Below are 22,350 nucleotides of genomic sequence, written 5' to 3' on the forward strand. Positions count from 1 at the left end.
CTTGATTAGTTTATATTACAATTTTCTGATAGGCCACGCCGCGTATTTGAGGTGCAAACATCTTTTCGCCATAGACAAGGTCGCAATACACAAATTGTGCGGATGAATCAACCCACATGTAGTTATGGGAAATATGAGATAAGACACTATCCATGTTCCCGTATGCTTGCTATAATGTCTGAATGCGGTGACAATCCATTCGAGTACGTTGATCCAGTATATAGGCTTCCTACATACATGAGGGTTTGGGAAACAAAATTCAATCCAATACCGCATCAAGATTTTTGGGATGATCCGCAGTGGACCTTAATGCCTAATGTGCTTCGTCTGCGAGAAGTAAAATGGGGCCGTACATCTATGTCTTGTATTCCAAATAAGATGGATATATCAGATAGGCGTTTGACAGCTCGTTGCAGTGAGTGCCAGCAGACGGGTCATGACAGGCGAACATGTCCGGCGCGACTTGGTCGATGAAAACTATGTAATACTTACATATTGTAATAGATCATTTTTTAATTCTTTATTTGTAATAGATCATTTAATTATTTATTTTGTAATTCATTATTTGTAAACGGGATCGTACATTTAAATAGATCATTTTTTATTTGTAATAGATCATTTCTATTTTTTTATTCTTTATATATTGTAATTGTTTGATTTCCTTGAAAAAAATTTACAACTAACATACTAAACAAATAAATTAAACTAAATATGTATGCAAAAATATTTAACTATACCACATAGGCCTATGTTTTTTATTCTCTACTTGATTGAAAATGTCTATTACAAAATTTTAGTGAAAATCACATAGTTCTTCTACCATTTTAAAATTTATTATTTATGAATAAATTTAATATTTTCGAATGCTACAAGCATTTTTGACATTTACAATTTATGACTCAGATCTACGTAATTTACAAATTTTATACTTGATTGGAACTTTTACCATTACAAAATCAATAATGAAGTTTTGTAAAATATGCCATGAATGTAATTAGCAATCTCTTATTGAACAAAAAATTCTTATTCAATTTTTTCGCAAATATTTATGTATGAAAACTATCTACTTGTTACTAGTCATTATTAAGCTTATGTAACTGAGACCCTTAAATGATTTTGTAAAAGATTTCTATATTAGTTATAGCATACATAACGATAGGTTCTGTTGAATTGCTTATCATATTTAATGGCACATAAATTGATAAATTTAGATTTTAGTGAATGATTTCCATGTTAGTGGCAAACAAATTGAGAATTTTAAAATAATCGACCACATTTGTTTTTTAAGTCGTCGTGTATGGAATAATTTGAGTTTAATTGTTATAGTTAAATTACATGCTCACCAGTACAGTTTTTGTAAATAAAAATTATTTACATTTTAGTGAATTGCTTCCATATATGGTGTCACACAAATATAAATTTGTAAATAGCAGTGCAAAAAACTTTTCTTTTACAAATCGTAATTTATGGAATAATTACAGTTTTCATTTTATGATTAAATGAGACTTTTATTATTATGATCTAGTATTTCACTTGTACAGGCTTCATGGCACATCTACCTGATGAGGTACCACTTTTCAGTCATCCACATTGGGCTGACAGTATATGGGAGGATCCGGTATGCAATAACGTTTGTTGGACTTTACGCTTACAATGAAACTACCCTATATTTTGTTTTATATTACATGATAATGCTATAATTTAAACTAGTCTTTCTGTTATGCAGGACAAGGCACGCACCGTAGTGACATGCCAGCGAGGAGATTCCAGACTGTGGGAGCATCCATTGGACCATAGAGTCTTGCAATGTCTACTACGCGCGGGTTTCTATGGTGTCTATCATATAGGCCATATTAGACTGGACCACCCACTCATCACTGCTCTCGTCGAGAGGTGGCGCACAGAGACTCATACATTTCATTTTCCGATCGAGGAGGCCACCATCACATTGCAGGACGTATCTGTCCTATATGGTCTACGGATTGATGGGCTAGCAGTCACTGGACCTGACTCACCATTGACAAGGGACCAGTGGATAGTCCTATGTACTGAGCTACTGGGAGTAGCACCCACATCTGCAAACTTGCAGGCAGGTAGACTGAGGGTGAGGTAGCTGTCCAAGCAGTTTCAAGGCCACCTTCCAGATCATGCGCCAGATGAGTTAGTACATCAGCATGCCCGAGCATATATTCTGTGGCTTATTGGGGGGGTACTTCTCCCTGATAAGTCACAGAACCTGCTCAAGCTGATGTACTTGCCACTGTTGAGAGACATTGATGCGATCGGGCAGTACAGCTAGGGCGCCACGGCTTTGGCATGCTTGTACAGTGCTATGTCGAGCAACTCAGGTGGGTGCGAAGGAGATCAGAGGACCCCACTACAACAAAAAAGGTCTATGGTGACGAAAACGCGTGACGAAAAAATATTTAGTCTCCAAATATGCATGTTTTAGTGATGAAAATAAGATTTCGCCTCCAATTATATTATTTTCAGAGACGAAAACCAAATTTCATCACCAAATGCTTAAAATCAAATAAAACAATAGGTGACGAAAATTTTATTCATCTCTAAATTTTATTTTTCGTCAGAAAACAATTTCCCGCCTTTGGAAAATTTGGTGGAAGATTAGGCGCCATTTTGGAGACGAAATTTGTCGTCACCATTGTAAAAAATTTTAGAGAGGAAATAATTTCGTCTCCAAATGTATTATTTTTAGAGAGGAAAACCAAATTTCGTCACCAAATGCTTAAAATCAACAAAAAATACAAGAAATCTAGGCTATTGTGACAAAATTTGGTGACGAAATTTTTTTTGTCTTAAAATTTAACCCAAAGATGACGAAATATTAATTTTGTCGTTTGTTTTAATTTTTCTCAAAAGTATAGGAGACGAAAACAAAATTTCGTGTGCAAAAATGAGGCGCCAATTTCATTTGCATTGGCGCGAATTATTTTAGCTCATTGGAGACAAACATTTTTGTCACAAAATATAATTTTTTTTGTGACGAACGTAATTCGTCGCCAATAAATTCCATACCTATTAAACGATGTCGTTGCATATTTCCATTTATTAGGCGACAAATATATTTTTATCTGCGAAGGATAAGTTATGAAAGACAAAAATATTTTGTCACCAATAAACACTCCATCATACAGACAATGTCATTTCATCTTTCTATTAAATAGGTGACAAATATATTTTTGTTTCAGAAGAATATGTTGTGGGAGACGAAAATATTTCGTCACTAATAAATTCTAATTGATTGCGTGACGAATATATTTTTCGTCTCATAAGGTTAAGTTGTTGAAGACAAAAATATTTCATCACCAATAGTAAATTCTTTGTTCTGGTATTGAAGGATACAAAAATATTTTATCACTAATCATTTTTCTTTATTAAAATGCCGTGGTTTTGTGTTTCAAAGCATTGGAATTGTGATCCCAAGAGATACACTCTGATGCTTATCATTCATTTTCATGTACAAGGACCTTGAAGTCGTGACCCAAGAAAACACTTTCTACAAACCCTCATTTCTCTCTCACACTTGAGTCTACTCCTCTCTCACAAGTATTGCAGTCGTGACTCAAGAAGACACACTGTAAATTATTTCTTCTCTTTTGCGCTAAAGCCTATCTCTTCTGTCTCACACTTAAGCCCTTCGTGCATGCCAACATTGAAGCTATTATCCAAGAAGGCACCTATGCAAACCCACTATTCTTTCTCACAGTGAAGGCCCTCCTGCACGCAAGCACTTTTTCTCATTGTCTGAACCAACTCTACCCTTTCCGTCTAGAACACCCATTTCAAAAAAATCGAAGGTCAAAACCTCTCTCCAACAAAAAAAAAATAAAAGATAATTAATGTAGCTTTTTTTTTTTGTGAGAAAAAATACAGAGAAACAAATAATAAAAAATTTGTAATTTTCAAAATTAATAGAAACATTACCTTGTTTAATATGGAGTTTTCAATAATTAATTTTTAAAACTTGGTGATAAAATTTATTTTCGTTTTAGAATGTAACCCAAACATGACCAAATATTACTTTTGTTGTTTCTTTTAATTGTTTTCAAAACTATAGGAGACGAAAAAATAAATTTGTCAGAAAAAAAAAAAGAGGCACCAATTTTTTTTCTTGTTGGCGCCAATTATTTTAGCTCGTTGGAGACGAACATTTTTGTCACAAAATTTAAAGTTTTTTGCGACAAAAGGAATTCGTCACCAATAAATTCCAAACTTATTAGACGATGTTGTTTCATTTTTTTATTTATTTGGTGACAAATATATTTTTTGTCTGGGAAGGATAAGTTATGGAAGACGAAAAAATTTCATCACCAATAAACCCTTCATGCTCGTTTTATCTTTTTGTTAATTAGGCGACAAATATATTTTTGTCTCGGAAGGATATGTTTTGGGAGACGAAAATATTTCGTTACTAATAAATTCTCCATGTGTCGTGTTGCATTTTGATTGATTGTGCGACGAATATATTATCGTCTCATAAAGTTAAGTTAAAGGAAACGAAAATATTTCATCACCAATAAATTCTCCATCCCCACACAACATTGTTTTTGTATTTTTGTTGATTAGGCAACGAACATATGAGTTTGAGATGAAAATATTTTCTCACTAATTATTTCTCTTTATTAAAATGTCGTCAGAAACTAAGAGACGCTCTTACCTTAATCACTTACTTTCACACACAGACAAATACTAAAGTCGTGACCCGAAAAGACACCCTCTACAAATCCTCATTTCTGTCTCGCACTTAAGTCTCCTCTCTCATAAGTATTGAAGTTGTGACTCGAGAAAACAATCTCTATAAACCATCTCTTCTATTTCGCACTGAAGTTTCTCTATTCTCTCTCACATTTAAGCTGTTTGTGCATGCAAACATTGTTATCCAAGAAAACATTTTGTGCAAAGCTACTATTCTTTCTCACAGTAAACCCCTCTCCACAAAAACAAAAAAATAATAATAATAATAAAACAAGGAAACAAAATACAAGAAATCTAGGCTATTGTGACAAAATTTGGTGACTTAAAATTTAATCCAAAGATGACAAAATATTAATTTTGTCGTTTGTTTTAATTTTTCTCAAACGTATAGGAGACGAAAAAAAATTTCGTCTGCAAAATTCAGGCTCCAATTTCATTTGCATTGGCGCAAATTATTTTAGCTCATTGGAGATGAACATTTTGTCACAAAATATATATATTTTTTGCGACGAACGTAATTCGTTACCAATAAATTCCTACCTATTAAACAATGTCGTTGCATATTTCCATTTATTAGGCGACAAATATATTTTTGTCTAGGAATGATAAGTTATGGAAGACGAAAATATTTCATCACCAATAAACATTCCATCATGCAAACGATGCCGTTTCATCTTTCTATTAAATGGGCGACAAATATATTTTTGTCTTGGAAGAATAAGTTGTGGGAGATGAAAATATTTCGTCACTAATAAATTCTGATTGATTGCGCGATGAATATATTTTTCATCTTATAAGGTTATGTTGTGGAAGAAAAAAATATTTCGTCACAATAATAAATTCTTTGTTCTTGTATTTAAGGAGACAAAAATATTTTATCACTAATTATTTCTCTTTATTAAAATGCTATGGTTTTGTGTTTCAGAGCACTGAAACCGTCACCCCAAGAGACACACTCTGACCCTTATCACTCATTTTCATGTGCACGAACACTCAAGTCGCAACCCAAGAAGACACTTCCTAGAAACCCTCATTTCTCTCTCACACTTGAGCCTACTCCTCTCTCACAAGTATTGAAGTCGTGAAGCAAGAAGACACTCTGTAAACCATTTCTTTTATTTTCGCACCAAAGCCCCTCTCATATGTCTCACACTTAAGCCCTTCATGCATGCCAGTATTGAAGCTATTATCCAAAAAGGCACCCTATGCAAAACCGACTATTCTTTCTCATAGTGAAGGCGCCCTTTGCATAAGCACTTTTTCTCATTGTCTGAACCAATTCTACCCTTTCCGTCTAGAAGACTCATTTTAGAAAAATCGCAGGTCAAAACCCCTCTCCACAAAAAAAAAAAAAAAAAAAAAAAAAAAAAAAAAAAAAAAAAATTGTGAGAAAAAAAACAGAGGAAAAATTAATAATCATTTTTTAATTTTCAAAATTAATAGAAAACATTACCTTGTTTAGTATTGAGTTTTCAATAATTAATTTTTAATTTTTAATCTATATTTTTTTAGTGAACATTTTTTAATATTATAATTTTTTTTTTTTACTTTTTATATCCCTTTAATTTAGAAGAGGGCAAATTGCAGCAATTGTCCCAGTACTTTGGTCCTTGTGTCATATAAATGGTATGTGCCATATCTATATTTATCTATCTATCTATCTATCTATCTATCTATCTATATGTCTATAGCTATCTATCTATCTATCTATCCATCCATCCTATATATTAAGCAAAATGAGGTTTTTAACCCCAAGCCATGTGGGAGCTTCAATTTCCCAATCTAAATTTCCTGATTTTTTTATTTAAAAAAAAAAAAAAAACCTTAGCATTTATTAACTTCTCTCAACCCCCAAGTCTTACCCTCATAATAACTCTTTAATGCATTAAGAACAAACATAAAAAATTCTTTGAAATCTAACACATGAATTCCTTGAAAAGTCTCAACACATATGATTATTATCTCTCATAATAGCACTTTAATGCATTAAGAACAAGCATAAAAAAAATTTCTTGAAAAGTCCAACACATATGATTATTATCAAAATATTAAACTTTAATATTATATAACAATAAAAAAAAAGACATTTAATTCCTTGAAAAGTCTAACACATATGATTATTATCAAAATATTAAACTTTAATATAATATAAAAAAGGAAAAAAAGAAGACATTTAAAAATCGCAATTCACATATATAAATAATTGTAAACACAATCCGTGCATAGCACGGGTGATATGCTAATCTATACTGTATATTAAGCAAAAGGGGGTTTTAACCCCCAAGGCTTGTGGGAGCTCCAATATTCCAATCCTAATTTTCTAATTTTTTGATTTAAAAAAAAAAAAAACTCAGCATTTGTTAATTTCTCCCAATCAGCAAAAGCGGGTTTTAACCCCCAAGGCTTGTGGGAGCTCCAATATCCCAATCCTAATTTTTTAATTTTTTGATTTAAAAAAAAAAACTCAGCATTTATTAATTTCTCCCAATCTCCATACCTTTTGGCAGATTTGGTCAAAACCCCCTCATAATTAAACTTTAATGCATTAAAAACTAGCATAAACAAAATTCCTTGAAAATTTCAACACATCTATCTATCTATATTATATTATCTATATCTATATCTATCTATCTATCTATATCTATACTATATATTAAGCAAAAAGGGATCTTTAACCCCCAAAGCCCGTGGGAGTTTCAATATCCGAATCTAAATTTTTTATATTTTTTATTAAAGAAAGAAAAACTCAACATTTATTGATTTTGTCAAAATCCCCTGATCAACATTTATTAACTTTTTTCAATCCACATGTTTTTCCACATGCCTGCATTTATTGATACAATCCCCTGATCAGCATTTGAAATCCCCTCATACAAATAATTATAGATACAATCCGCGTATAGTTACTGCAGTACCCTTTTTAACTTCTCTCATACACTATGCTTAGTGATAAGATTGTTAAATTATTTTTATAAAAAATCTTAAAAAACATAATTTATATATTAAAAAAAATCTAATACAAATATAAATATTTATAATTATTCCGTGTTAAGCAAAAGGAGGTTTTTAACCCCTAAGGTCTGTGGGAGCTTCAATATTCCAATCTAAATTTTCTAAATTTTTTATTTTTTATCCCATAATACATAAGTTTTAAATAATGATATATTCCATGATTTATCTATATACTATTATAATTTCAAAATATTGTCATTTCATTAAGGGTGAAAGTTGCAATTCCTTTTTTTATTTTTTTTATTTTGTTTAATTTTTTGTTAATACGTGTTACAATATGATTGGTTTATAAATTAATTTTATATTCTGAAAACAAAATTTCAAATTTGGATTCTTACTTAAATTATGTTACTATAATTGGAATGAGATCAATATTCATTCCTTAAATTTTGAATCCTTTATTAAATTATAAAATAAAATTTCAAATGTGAATTCTTCTTCAAATTATATTACTACGATTAGAATTAGTTCAATATTTACATGTGTCATAATATTATTGGTCTAAATATAATTTGTGTTAAATACATGTGTTCAAATTATTAATCGCTATTATTTTTTTTTTTGTTTTAAATTTTATAAAAAAAAATTATATCCTTGAAAATTCCTTGAAAATTTCAACACATCTATCTATCTATATTATATTATCTATATCTATATCTATCTATCTATCTATATCTATACTATATATTAAGCAAAAAGGGATTTTTAACCCCCAAGGCCCGTGGGAGTTTCAATATCCGAATCTAAATTTTTTATATGTTTTATTAAAAAAAGAAAAACTCAACATTTATTGATTTGGTCAAAATCCCCTGATCAACATTTATTAATTTTTTTCAATCCACATGTTTTTCCACATGCCTGCATTTATTGATACAATCCCCTGATCAGCATTTGAAATCCCCTCATACAAATAATTATAGATACAATCCGTGTATAGTTACTGCAGTACCCTTTTTAACTTCTCTCATACACTATGCTTAGTAATAAGATTGTTAAATTATTTTTATAAAAAATCTTAAAAAACATAATTTATATATTAAAAAAAATCTAATACAAATATAAATATTTATAATTATTCCGTGTTAAGCAAAATGAGGTTTTTAACCCCCAAGATCTATGGGAGCTTCAATATTCCAATCTAAATTTCTAAATTTTTTATTTTTTATCCCATAATACATAAGTTTTAAATAATGATATATTCCATGATTTATCTTTATACTATTATAATTTCAAAATATTGTCATTTCATTAAGGTTGAAAGTTGCAATTCCTTTTTTTCATTTTTTTTTATTTTGTTTAATTTTTAGTTAATACGTGTTACAATATGATTGGTTTATAAATTAATTTTATATTCTGAAAACAAAATTTCAAATTTGAATTCTTACTTAAATTATGTTACTATAATTGGAATGAGATCAATATTCATTCCTTAAATTTTGAATCCTTTATTAATTATAAAATAAAATTTCAAATGTGAATTCTTCTTCAAATTATATTACTATGATTAGAATTAGTTCAATATTTACATGTGTCACAATATTATTGGTCTAAATATAATTTGTGTTAAATACATGTGTTCAAATTATTAATCGCTATTATTTTTTTTTTTTGTTTTAAATTTTATAAAAAAAAATTATATCCTTGAAAATTTCAACACATCTATCTATCTATATTATATTATCTATATCTATATCTATCTATCTATCTATATCTATACTATATATTAAGCAAAAAGGGATTTTTAACCCCCAAAGCCCGTGGGAGTTTCAATATCCGAATCTAAATTTTTATATGTTTTATTAAAGAAAGAAAAACTCAACATTTATTGATTTGGTCAAAATTCCCTGATCAACATTTATTAACTTTTTTCAATCCACATGTTTTTCCACATGCCTGCATTTATTGATACAATCCCCTGATCAGCATTTGAAATCCCCTCATACAAATAATTATAGATACAATCCGTGTATAGTTACTGTAGTATCCTTTTTAACTTCTCTCATACACTATGCTTAGTGATAAGATTGTTAAATTATTTTTATAAAAAATCTTAAAAAACATAATTTATATATTAAAAAAAATCTAATACAAATATAAATATTTATAATTATTCCGTGTTAAGCAAAAGGAGGTTTTTCACCCCCAAGGTCTGTGGGAGCTTCAATATTCCAATCTAAATTTTCTAAATTTTTTATTTTTTATCCCATAATACATAAGTTTTAAATAATGATATATTCCATGATTTATCTATATACTATTATAATTTCAAAATATTGTCATTTCATTAAGGTTGAAAGTTGCAATTCCTTTTTTTCATTTTTTTTTATTTTGTTTAATTTTTTGTTAATACGTGTTACAATATGATTGGTTTATAAATTAATTTTATATTCTGAAAACAAAATTTCAAATTTGGATTCTTACTTAAATTATGTTACTATAATTGGAATGAGATCAATATTCATTCCTTAAATTTTGAATCCTTTATTAATTATAAAATAAAATTTCAAATGTGAATTCTTCTTCAAATTATATTACTACGATTAGAATTAGTTCAATATTTACATGTGTCACAATATTATTGGTCTAAATATAATTTGTGTTAAATACATGTGTTCAAATTATTAATCGCTATTATTTTTTTTTTTGTTTTAAATTTTATAAAAAAAAATTATATCCTTGAAAATTTCAACACATCTATCTATCTATATTATATTATCTATATCTATATCTATCTATCTATCTATATCTATACTATATATTAAGCAAAAAGGGATTTTTAACCCTCAAAGCCCGTGGGAGTTTCAATATCCGAATCTAAATTTTTTATATGTTTTATTAAAAAAAGAAAAACTCAACATTTATTGATTTGGTCAAAATTTCCTGATCAACATTTATTAACTTTTTTCAATCCACATGTTTTTCCACATGCCTGCATTTATTGATACAATCCCCTGATCAGCATTTGAAATCCCCTCATACAAATAATTATAGATACAATCCGTGTATAGTTACTGCAGTATCCTTTTTAACTTCTCTCATACACTATGCTTAGTGATAAGATTGTTAAATTATTTTTATAAAAAATCTTAAAAAACATAATTTATATATTAAAAAAAATCTAATACAAATATAAATATTTATAATTATTCCGTGTTAAGCAAAATGAGGTTTTTAACCCCCAAGATCTATGGGAGCTTCAATATTCCAATCTAAATTTCTAAATTTTTTATTTTTTATCCCATAATACATAAGTTTTAAATAATGATATATTCCATGATTTATCTATATACTATTATAATTTCAAAATATTGTCATTTCATTAAGGTTGAAAGTTGCAATTCCTTTTTTTCATTTTTTTTTATTTTGTTTAATTTTTTGTTAATACGTGTTACAATATGATTGGTTTATAAATTAATTTTATATTCTGAAAACAAAATTTCAAATTTGGATTCTTACTTAAATTATGTTACTATAATTGGAATGAGATCAATATTCATTCCTTAAATTTTGAATCCTTTATTAAATTATAAAATAAAATTTCAAATGTGAATTCTTCTTCAAATTATATTACTACGATTAGAATTAGTTCAATATTTACATGTGTCATAATATTATTGGTCTAAATATAATTTGTGTTAAATACATGTGTTCAAATTATTAATCGCTATTATTTTTTTTTTTTGTTTTAAATTTTATAAAAAAAAATTATATCCTTCTAAATTATAAGGACTTGAACAATAATATTTTTTAATATAATTTTTTTTTTAAAAAAAAAGAACAAAACATAAATTTTTTAGTATTTACTAAACATGGTGAATTTTATTAGATTTTTTTTTATTTATCTCAATTATCAATTAAAGAAATTAAAATAAAGAATAAAGAAATATTTGGCTCAAATTGTTAAAAAGTTACTTTTGTTAAAATAAATTAGAAAGAAACCTTAATTTTTCTTTTCTTTTTTTATTAAAAGTGATAGTTCGTTAAAATTTTTTATTTTTTAAAAAAAGAAAAGGGTTATAGGTGATAATTTATTATTCATCTAAAATTATTTTCAGATTAAATAAAAATACCATATTAAATTTCCTTGTTACCTTTTTTTTATTCAAATACTTTTATTTTGTAAGAAATTTATTTTTATTCTATTTAATATTTTATTGTAATTTTAAATTAAAAAATTTTTTTAAAAAATCATATTTAAATTATGTTTGCCATTATAAAAATAAATTTTCTTAACATCAACTTAGTGGTAGTTTTGGAAGCTGAAAAGTTGAAAGGCTGAAAAGTTGATATGCTAAAGTAAATTTTCCCCAATGGATAAAGTTTAATATTTTTTTAATCTGACTTTTCGAGGATATAGATATAGACTTTCAAAAAGTTTAAACTTTATATAGATAGAGTTGTAAACTTTAAACTTTATTAAAATCTTTGCATACGTAAAGATTTTAGGGGATGTACCAATAAATCTCAAATTAATAACTTATGCACTGTTTAGTCCTAAAAGTTTTCTTATAGACGGAAAGGTCCCATTACAATGTTAATAACATCAGATACAATGTTAATAACATCAGAGTCATGTTACAAACATTGGATTTCAAACATCTAATGTTCATCAAATTTCAATAATGTTTGAAAATATAGGATGAAAAACATCTAATGTTCATCAGATTTCAATAAATTTTGAAATTATAGAATCAAACATCAGATCATTTACATCATTCACATCAAGTTGATGTAAAAATGGGACTAAATGGAGCATAAGAAAACTTTTAGGACTAAATGGTTCAACGTTTCAAAAACTAGGACTTATGGGTAAATTTTCCAAGATTTATTTTAATATTTTAATATCCTCTAAGTTGAAAGGCTGATAAAGTTTAAACTTTATATAGATAGAGTTGTAAACTTTAAGCACACCGAGGCAACTGTACAGGAAGTTGAAAGGCTAAGAAGAAAATGCAGTCGGTTCAAAAAATGAAATCAAATAAAATTGAAAGTTGAGAAGTTGAAAGGCTGTATCTTCAACACCATCAAACTTCCTCTGCTCTTCCTCTGGTGTGCTTACAGTTGCAACCCACGGCTGACGGATCGGCTGCATTCTTCCACAATCTGACTGGAAGGGACTCTCACAGTACAAATCTTCAACACCATCAAACTTCCTCTGCTCTTCCACAATCTGCTTACAGTGCTATCCACAAGCTTTTCTCTTCTTTTTTTAATTATAACTGAATGAGTTACTTATGTGATTTGTCCAAAATATACACCACCAATATCATAATAAATACCCCAGCAAAAGATAATGCTTAAAACAACTTTACCTGCTGTGTTCTGTCACCATGAATGGTAGTAGCAGGAAACCCATTCATACACAACCAATGTTCCAGTGAATCAGCTCCTTTCTTCGTCTCCACAAAAACCAGAGTCAAAGCTTGCTGCAAAACCAAGTGCAGAAAAGCAACAATCATGTAGATAATGAAGGTCAAGTTTTAAAATTAGCTTAAAATATGAAACACCAATAAAAATGTTAAACAAAAAATTACCCTATTAACAACATTAAGAACACTAGCACTTGTATATTAAGAGATCAGACTTCCTACTACAAAAACTCCTCTCTCTTTCTAATAAGATTTCAATTCCATCTTTAAGCTTTAAACAGTAAGTTCTTTGGGCCATAAAATACTAAAATTACTGGATGCGATTGTAATTCACCCCTATATATACATGTTATTGATGTAAACAGATCATTCAAGAGTGAATATAAGATGTAGCCCACTGTGGCTTTATGTGTGGACATGAGCCAAGATCAAGGTTCTAAAAAGCGGTTGCGGTCGCCGTAACGGTGGCGGTGGAGCGGTTGCAGTTGCGAGGTGTAAAGGCCGTAGCGTAACAGTTGCGGTAACCGGAACCGTGAATTTTTTTATTTTTCGCACAATTTAAAAAAAACTTACCGATACGCACATTTTTTTTCCATGATCATATTTACTGAGTTTTAAAATAAATATTGATTAATTTTTATAAATTTTTTAGTTTGATCCAATATATTTTATATTTTTAAATCATTACAAACTGAGTTTTTTACATTTTATTTTAATAATTAATGACTTTATATTATATAAAAAATCAATCACTAACTATTATATATAAGATAAACAATGACAAAAGTAAGTGAATAAATAAAAGCCTAAATATATATATATATATATATATTAATCAAGCCAAATAGATAATGACCACACTTGTTATTATTATTATCAAACAATATATAGATAGACACACACAAGCAAAATGGTTGAGTGATAGCAGCTGAATATAATAGTATAAGTCTTACAGCTTCAACAAATCAATAACATGTTCTTCATCTTCCCTCTTCTCTCTCTTTATCTCTTGTTCCTCCATCTTCCCTCTTCATCTTCCCTCTTCTCTCTCTATCTCTCTTCTGTATTTTCAACTTTTTTTTTTTCGAAAAAAGCAATTTGGAACCGTTACGTAACGGTGCGTAACATGCCGTTACGGCCGTTACGGCACCATTACAACCGCTATAGCAGCCGCTACAGCCGATACACCTGTGAATCTCAATCACACCGCAAAAGCGGCCGTAACGGGTGGCGGTAACGACCACAACCGTTACGTAACGGCGTTACGTAACGGTTGCGGCCGCTTTTTAAAACCTTGGCCAAGATTGATCGAGCCTTAGTAGCAAGAAACTCCTACTTGGGTGACATTTGTCTTCCTTTCACATGAGAACATTCCCAACTTATAACTCATTTGCATCCACTTTTAACTGTCTATTGGTTTTACCCTCCTTTCAAGTAGTAATACAATCATGTAGCCCACTGTGGCTTTATGTGTGGACATAAGCCAAGATTGATGGAACCTTAGTAGCGAGAAACTCCTACTTGGGTTGGTGGCACTTGTCTTCCTCTCACATCAGACCATTCCCAACTACTTATGACTCATTTGCATCCACTTTTAACTATCTATTGATTCTGCCTCCTTTTAAGTAGTAATACAATGTTTTTAGTATCGTTTCTTTCATATGGTCTCTTATGTCATGGTCTCTCCCGTCCACAACAAACCATGCATTGTTTTTGCCACTGTTCAGTTCATTTGCAACAAAATGCTACCAAAAAAATATTTCAAAGCCAAAGTCCCCTGGCACATAATGGCATTCCCATAGGACCAAAGTGCCATTCCCTATTGGCCCTTAATGCCATTTCTCGTTGGCCCATGGTGTCACATTTTCTTTCAATCCATAGATGCATTCCATTAGCAAGATGTCTTATTTCTTGCATCATTTTCTTATGGTTGCATGATACTAATTTTGTGCACATATCTTGCCCTATTTGTCATTTAGAGGAAGATTGACTTACCGCCATTTGCACAATGTTCATTTCGTGCCTGATGTGTTTGCATATTGCTCATTCTCTGCACACTTACATGTTTGCAAGATGTTTGATTCGTCTTCTCCCAAAATTTCACTGAGAGGGTTTCATTATCATGATCCATTTTTACATGATGTGTCATTTCGTGCATTTTTCAGCAAAGTCGCACTACCAATAATTTAGTATGGCTGCATACTTGGTGAATTTGCATAATGTGTCATTTTGTGCAAACTTAAACAACCATTTTCCGGCAATAATTTAATTTCCGAGTTCAAGTTTGACACTTCAACAATTTCATGATCCAACTTGGGGTGGGGGGTGGGGGGTTTGTGTGTGTGAGTGTCGAAGATAAAAACACATTGAAGATAGAATCTCATGATTTATGGTTGCATAATTTGTGGCTTGATTTTATCTCCAATCACTAGTCTAGAATTATAAAAATTGTGGAAAATGATAGCGATTCACCCTATATATATGGGCGTTATTGATGTAAACAAATCATTCAAGAGTAAATAGAAGAAGAGCTTGCAGTGAGTCTGTTATTTTCTTCTCTTTCCAAGCCAAACCAAACCAAGCCAAGCCTTAGGTCCCATCAAATGGGTCAGCTACATGAATCCTCTTCTCCACTCAATTCTATCAAAGGCCATTTGATTAGTAAAAATAAAGAGATTCATATTTCTATTTACTACACTAGCCCACATCAATCTAAGTCTGTCCCTTCCCCTAACACTTCCATCTACCGTCACTTTATTGCATCTCTTCACTACTGCCTCCACTGGTCTTCATTGTATATGACCAAACCATCTCAATCCATTCTTTCTCAGCTTATTATCTTTCTCAACTTAAGGAAGACAAAATTTGACAACAACTGTCCAACCTTAAACACACAACATTACCAAACAGGTCATGAATTAAGTAGTGACTTGAAAGTAATTTCTGTGTTCGTATTAATGCTAATAGTCCTAAAAATTTAAGCTTTTAGCACAGCAAATAAGGGTATAGAAAATTTCATAAAGCCACAATCCAAAACAACCAAACTGTTACATTCCACAAACCAACTTGGTAAAAGCACTTAAACATCAAACAGTAAATTAATTGAACCAAATTGAGCATAGTGAGAGTAGAGCACTAACAAAGGACAAAGTGGCTAGCTAATGACTACAAAATAAAAAATGATGAAAAAATATAGAGAAAAATTAGAAAATTACCATGGAAGACGACAAAAGGTAGAGAACATGTGGTTGTTAGTGTACAAGTCAAAGTGAAGATAAATAATTCCAGGGCTTGGTTTGTAATTAATTTGTTCTATGATAAGTAAATGGTAAAAACAAAAATCATCCATATCACTCTAGCCATATTTCAATGATTTAGAGCCTATATGACATATCCACTTGTTGAGATTGTTGTTGCTTTATGCTTTATGTATAGAAATATATAATTATCTTTTCTTTACATCTAATGTTCAATTATGCGTATCCACTAAAAAAATGTTCAATTATGCTTTATAGTTGGGCAAAATGGACGCTACAAAAAAGCAATTGACCAAACCAAGTACCACAACTAAGAAGGTAACGAACTATGAGAAACAAAGAATGAAGAATATTAATAAAAACCGTGAGAGAATGAATGCTCTAGGAGTGAAGAATATAACAACTTGTTTGAAGGCTACGGTTCAACATAAGAAATTGAGGAAGGAAAAACAAATACCAATTGAGGAAAATGATGATGATTATCGACCGTCAGAGGCTGAAGATGGTAGTGACACTGAAACCTATGATTCGTTTGAGCATGAGGTACTATACATTTATGCATTGTGAAATATATTCTTTCTTGTTACTTCCAATTCATACACACATAGACATGTATATCTTTGTACATATATTCATATTTTATTATGTTATATTCAGCTGTTAGAGATACCATCGAGAGCCCGTTCACAATCTCATCATGAGGCATTGACCCACGCATTAGAAGATGGGGATACCTCTTCACGTCCTGAGGTGACTAGCAATCCGCCACCACCTCTCAATGTGGAGCCTCAACTTGAGGTGACTGCTGGTAATACTATTGGTAAGACACACTCTTTATTTACATTGATTTGAGATCTTAATTAAATTTGTTCACATACTATTTCAATATTATGGCTTCACAATATCAGTTGCTAAGCGTGCTCGTGGCCCGACTCAAGGCAAAGAGGTTCAAGGCCTTGTTGATAAAGACGGAAAGCTTAGCGTGCCTATCCCCCCAGAATTTCGTGTACCGGTAGGGGAATATGCCTCAAAACTAGCCTCAAAGATTGGTGTAGAAGTGCGAACTCGTTTACCAAATCCAAGTGTTCGTAGGTGGAAGTATATTGATGCCTCCGTTAAGGAGGCAATGTTTCAACGCTTGAATGTAAGTTCGTTGTCTACTTATAGGAGATTTTACTCATTTTTATAATAGGTTAGAAATCTTAATTATTTATTGTAATTATTTTATTTTTTATAAGAATTATCTATGACTTATCTATTTTTTGCAGGATCAATTTGATTTACAAGGAGACCCTGTTGATATAGAGAAGGCAATGAACACAAAATTTGGCCGGAGATTGAGTAACCATACCTATAGGCTGCACAAACAATTCATGGAGCTGAAGGAGGCTAAAGGGGAGGAGTATGCAAGAAACCACCCACCAAAGAATGTCAATCCTACCAAGTGGATAGATCTTATTGATAAAAAGTGGAACACTAAAGAGTTTCTGGTAACATTTGCATCTTTTTTATTATATTAGCGAAGAAAGAATTTGATTAGAATAGGGAGAGATTCTAAAACAACTAGAAAGAACACAATCAATTTGCTGTGAAATTCCATATGTATTCTTTTCCTTTTATCTTCTAGGCATGTAAGTGGAACATAATAAAAACCAAATAAGTGGAAAAATGAGAAATGGAAACTATTAAACATGGATTGGAAGGCTTGCATAATAGGAGATTAATTTATGGTTCCTTAAAGTGCATCTTTCACATCATAGAATAAAGAACTAAGATTTCAGTTTCTATGATTGTATCAATTTTCTGTTTGTTCTTGGGTTTGGTCTGAAGTTTCATGATAATGGTAAGCAACTAGCTAAGTAACTAATATAGGGTATTGAGACAGAACTTTAGATTTGATAGAGTTGCGGAAGAAAGAAAGGGTTATGAGTTTGGTATCAGTAATTGTTCCATATCTTGTGAAATGTAAATGGATTTTTTCACAATCTATCTTGTCCATGCTTATATGCCCCCTATTTGTGAACGGTGTAAATTACTCGTTTTTCTTTTTTCACCCAGAAAAACCGTCTTATGATGAAATCTCAACAAGTCCTCTAATCTATTTTTCACAGAATTGAATGAAACTAGTGAATAATTTGAAATATCTTTTAAGTTGAAATGATATATAAGAAAATGATAGAGAGGAACAATACAATTTCTTTATTATCAACCATTAAATTTGTTTTACTAGTGATACATTTCATTGTTATATTGGTTCATTATTCCTTACAGGAACAATCAAAAGCCAACATATTTGTCTTACTAATGATATATTGGTCATTCTTCCTTATAGGAACAATCAAAGGCCAACATTGTGAACAGAGAAAGGATGTATACAAAACGTAGGTGTGGTTCTAGGTCAATCCCTGTTAGAGTAGAAAAACTGGTACGTATCCTTGCACTTTCAGAATTATATTAGATTCTTAGCTTTATTTATTGAATATTTGGTCTATCGAATTAGGCACGAGAAAAGAAGATGCTACATGATCTAGCAGAGTTGTACAAGGAAACTCACTATAATGAGAAAACACATGAGTGGATCTCATCTCAAGCTCAGTGTAATTATGTGCGTATATATTGCAATTTTTATTAACAAAATTTTAGAATACTATTTGTTATAATCTTATTTAATTTTCTAATAATTATTTAATTTTTTTTATATTTGATAGGAAAATATGATACAGACACAGGCTGATCACCTCTCACAGCCAGGATCAACCCCTTTGACTGTAGAAGAGCTATCAATTAAAGTCCTAAAGCCAAGGTCTGGCTATGTGAAGGGACTTGGCATGAGACCTTCATCCTCTATTAGGAGAGCCACTACCATATATGCTGAAACAAATGATTATGTGAAGCGCCTTGAGATGCAAATAGAGACACAAAAGGAACAAATACAAATGCAGAAAAATAAAATAGAAGATCTTGAAGAGGGCAAGAAGAAGCAAGGGGAGATAATGGCTGATGTTGTCAATTTTTTGAGGACCAAAGGATTCACTGGACACTTTGGAAGTGGAGGGGACTCATCCACAAGTGGACATACTTCTTGGTAAAATATATTAACTTTAATATAACAAATTTTATAAAAGAATACATGTTTGAAGAATTATGAAGTAATGGAAACATGCATATGACATCCAATTTGTACAGGTGCACATGATGTATAAATTGTGAATTAGTCTAAAAAATATATTTTTTTCTCTATACTTAAAGCTTGAAAAAGGCTGTCGAAATGCTAAATTATCACACAATTATAGATTTGTACAAGAACCAATAGAAACACCTTAGGAGGGACCAATATAAGTTGTATGAACTTACGGCACATTAATGGGATGCACTATTTGTGAATTAGCCTTAAAATTAATTTTTTGTTCTCGTAATCTAAAAAAAAGTCTGTTACAGGGATAAATTGTATAATTGATCTAATTGTAAATTGATGAATTACTAATGTTTTTAATCTTTTGTATAATTGATTAATTACTAAAACTTTTAATTTATTTTTTTGTAGATTGGATTGGGGTGGCATTTTTGACGTGCAACAATGATGTAATTTGTTTGAATGTTCATTTTTGTTTGATAAGGATACACATACTTTTTGGAGTTACACTAGTTATTGTTGGATTTTTGGTGGAATTGAACAAGTTATAATTTTTGGATATTTTGTGGATATTTCACTATTTTATTATATCAGGATGAAATTATTTGTAATGATGAATGGATATTTTCATTTTGTTAATTCGTAAATGTGTTGATAACAGGTTAGGTTAAGTTGTGATGGAATTGTTATATTCAACAGGTTTCAACATGAACATGGTTATATTTGTTGAACTAAAATTTAGATTTTGATAAAAATAGATATATAATGTGGAAAAAAATATTATGAAATTATTGACAAAATTTTCCATCCCTAAAGAAGGTTTTTTTGTCTCTTATTTGGCTTAGGTGGATGATTAATTTTGTCATAAATTCTTTATTTCGTCGCTAAATGAATTTGTTATGACAAAAAATATTGTCACATTTTGTCACTATTACCCTCAATGTGTGACGAATTTTTTTTGACATTATTTCATCATTTTTAATGATGAATTTGTTTTTATCTCTATTGGTAGCTTCTTTGACAAAAAATTTTCGTCTTCGTTTATATTAAACGTGACAAAATTATTTTGTCTCCATTTCTTATATTTATGACAAAATACTTTTGTCTCTAATTTCTCCTTTAATGGCAAAATATTTTGTTGCTAATTACTTATAAGTATGTTCCCAACAGAGTGTATTGGAGACAAAAAAAATTCGTCACAAATTTATCATTTTTAATGATGAATTTGTTTTTGTCTCTATTGGTAGCTTCTTTGACAAATTTTTTTTGTCTTCCTTTATATTAAACGTGACAAAATTATTTCATCTCTATTTCTTATATTTATGACAAAATACTTTTGTCTCTAATTTCTTCTTTAATGACAAAATATTTTGTCGCTAATTACTTGCAAGTATGTTCCCAACAGAGTGTATTGGAGACAAAAAAAGTCGTCACAAATTTATCATTTTTAATGATGAATTTGTTTTTGTCTCTATTGGTATCTTCTTTGACAAAAAATTTTCGTCTTCGTTTATATTAAACGTGACAAGATTATTTCGTCTCTATTTCTTATATTTATGACGAAATACTTTTGTCTCTAATTTCTTCTTTAATGACAAAATATTTTGTCGCTAATTACTTACAAGTATGTTCCCAACAAAGTGTATTGGAGACAAAAAAATTCGTCACAAATTTATCATTTTCAATGACGAATTTTTTTTTTTCGTCTCTAAGACCCTTTAGCGACGACCCTTTGGAGACAAAACGGGTGACGAAAAATGTTCGTCGTAATTAGTTTGGGTGACGAAATATATACATTTTGGGACAAATTTGTTTCGTCTTTAAATCCCAAATTTGTTGTACATGTCAATTCATATTGTATGGCATATATCAGTATTGTAATTGCGTTCAAACTATTGCTGATCTGGGCGTGGGAGAGATTGATTCGCATTGCCCCGTCTAGGCGGCAACTGGTTGCTCCTGGTGAGGTTCCCATCGGCCAGGGAGACATGCAGTTGCCAACCGGACCTCGGGGTAGCCGGTGGAGGGTTAACATGGGCCACAAGGTCGTATCGACCCACGTAGTCGTCGTGTATAGAGACTAGCTTGACCGGATGATAGAGGGCGAGGTATAAAATTTAAATACCTAAATTTTAATTGTCATATGAAATGTATATGTTCATGAGCGATTTTTAATAGACTTGTCGTTATTGTAGTTTATTTGGCAGCCTTATGCTGGGGTCCTCGGTACGCTCCTAGACTATTGCCGACTAGGTGAGGAGATATGGATAGCGAGAGTGCCACTCATTTGTTTTGATGTGGTTGAGTGGCATCTCCCTGATCGTGTCCTCCGACAGTTTGGTCGGGTCCAGTCCGTGCCAGATCGGTGCGACACCGAGTGGCTATTGCATGCGACTAATAGACGTGACCGAGCTGGCACTGACTGGAGTCTACATCATATGCGATATATACAGCCGTGGGATTCCCTTCGCGACAGTATTGTACAGGCTAACTGGAGCGATGAGGTCCTCCCCTCATCGGACCCTTACATGTTGTGGTATCGGCGACATACACACCTACTCGTCGATAATTCGAGCCACCTGTCTGACTCCGGATATCAGGGACTTGGGCCTTCTCTCGAGACATTGGTGAGTATCATAGTATGTGTCAGATAATTGTTAAGATCATAATTGATTTACTTTCAGTCAACTATAGCCTAATACGTTCGAGCTGGGAGGCCATATCACTTGGCTGAGAACACCCTTTTCAGACGTGATGGACAGCATGCGATGCAGGCCCTTGCAGAGATCCGAGAGTTATTGTACGAAGGGATCCAAGGTTATGGTCGTGACGGACGTCGCGGATGAGGTCGGGGTGAGGGCAG

At 31.0% G+C, this 22,350-nt stretch overlaps 3 protein-coding genes across 3 annotated transcripts; all 3 read left to right on the top strand.

Moving 5' to 3' along the window:
• The first annotated feature begins 309 nt into the window (after positions 1-309).
• On the top strand, positions 310-2,113 carry LOC145806829 (serine/threonine-protein phosphatase 7 long form homolog). The gene is made up of 3 exons (XM_082904660.1): positions 310-415; positions 1,542-1,618; positions 1,727-2,113. Exons 1-3 carry the CDS (start codon positions 310-312, stop codon positions 2,111-2,113), a joined length of 570 nt encoding a protein of 189 aa, XP_082760786.1.
• A 14,285-nt stretch (positions 2,114-16,398) lies between these two features.
• Positions 16,399-17,286, top strand: LOC145807706 (uncharacterized). The gene is made up of 2 exons (XM_082906369.1): positions 16,399-16,897; positions 17,012-17,286. Exons 1-2 carry the CDS (start codon positions 16,622-16,624, stop codon positions 17,204-17,206), a joined length of 471 nt encoding a protein of 156 aa, XP_082762495.1. The 5' UTR covers positions 16,399-16,621; the 3' UTR covers positions 17,207-17,286.
• Positions 17,287-18,698: 1,412 nt separating this feature from the next.
• Positions 18,699-20,105, top strand: LOC145807902 (uncharacterized). Its single transcript, XM_082906900.1, has 4 exons — positions 18,699-18,779; positions 18,855-18,959; positions 19,063-19,439; positions 19,899-20,105. Coding segments are annotated over exons 1-4 (540 nt in total). The 5' UTR covers positions 18,699-18,722; the 3' UTR covers positions 19,900-20,105.
• Positions 20,106-22,350: the final 2,245 nt, after the last annotated feature.

This window comes from Camellia sinensis, chromosome 14 (assembly GCF_055761805.1).
Source record: "Camellia sinensis isolate YWXY chromosome 14, ASM5576180v1, whole genome shotgun sequence".
NCBI lineage: Eukaryota > Viridiplantae > Streptophyta > Magnoliopsida > Ericales > Theaceae > Camellia > Camellia sinensis.

What these genes read in the sequence shown, in the direction of transcription:
- LOC145806829 (XM_082904660.1), top strand. Translation starts at nt 310, where the DNA reads ATGCCTAATGTGCTTCGTCTGCGAGAAGTAAAATGGGGCCGTACATCT. An exon ending in GCGTTTGACAGCTCGTTGCA is followed by an intron (nt 416 to 1,541) that starts GTGAGTGCCAGC and finishes TCACTTGTACAG; the next exon opens with GCTTCATGGCACATCTACCT. An exon ending in ACAGTATATGGGAGGATCCG is followed by an intron (nt 1,619 to 1,726) that starts GTATGCAATAAC and finishes TCTGTTATGCAG; the next exon opens with GACAAGGCACGCACCGTAGT.
- LOC145807902 (XM_082906900.1), top strand. Translation starts at nt 18,723, where the DNA reads ATGTATACAAAACGTAGGTGTGGTTCTAGGTCAATCCCTGTTAGAGTA. An exon ending in CTGTTAGAGTAGAAAAACTG is followed by an intron (nt 18,780 to 18,854) that starts GTACGTATCCTT and finishes CTATCGAATTAG; the next exon opens with GCACGAGAAAAGAAGATGCT. An exon ending in CTCAAGCTCAGTGTAATTAT is followed by an intron (nt 18,960 to 19,062) that starts GTGCGTATATAT and finishes TATATTTGATAG; the next exon opens with GAAAATATGATACAGACACA.
- LOC145807706 (XM_082906369.1), top strand. Translation starts at nt 16,622, where the DNA reads ATGGACGCTACAAAAAAGCAATTGACCAAACCAAGTACCACAACTAAG. An exon ending in ATGATTCGTTTGAGCATGAG is followed by an intron (nt 16,898 to 17,011) that starts GTACTATACATT and finishes TGTTATATTCAG; the next exon opens with CTGTTAGAGATACCATCGAG.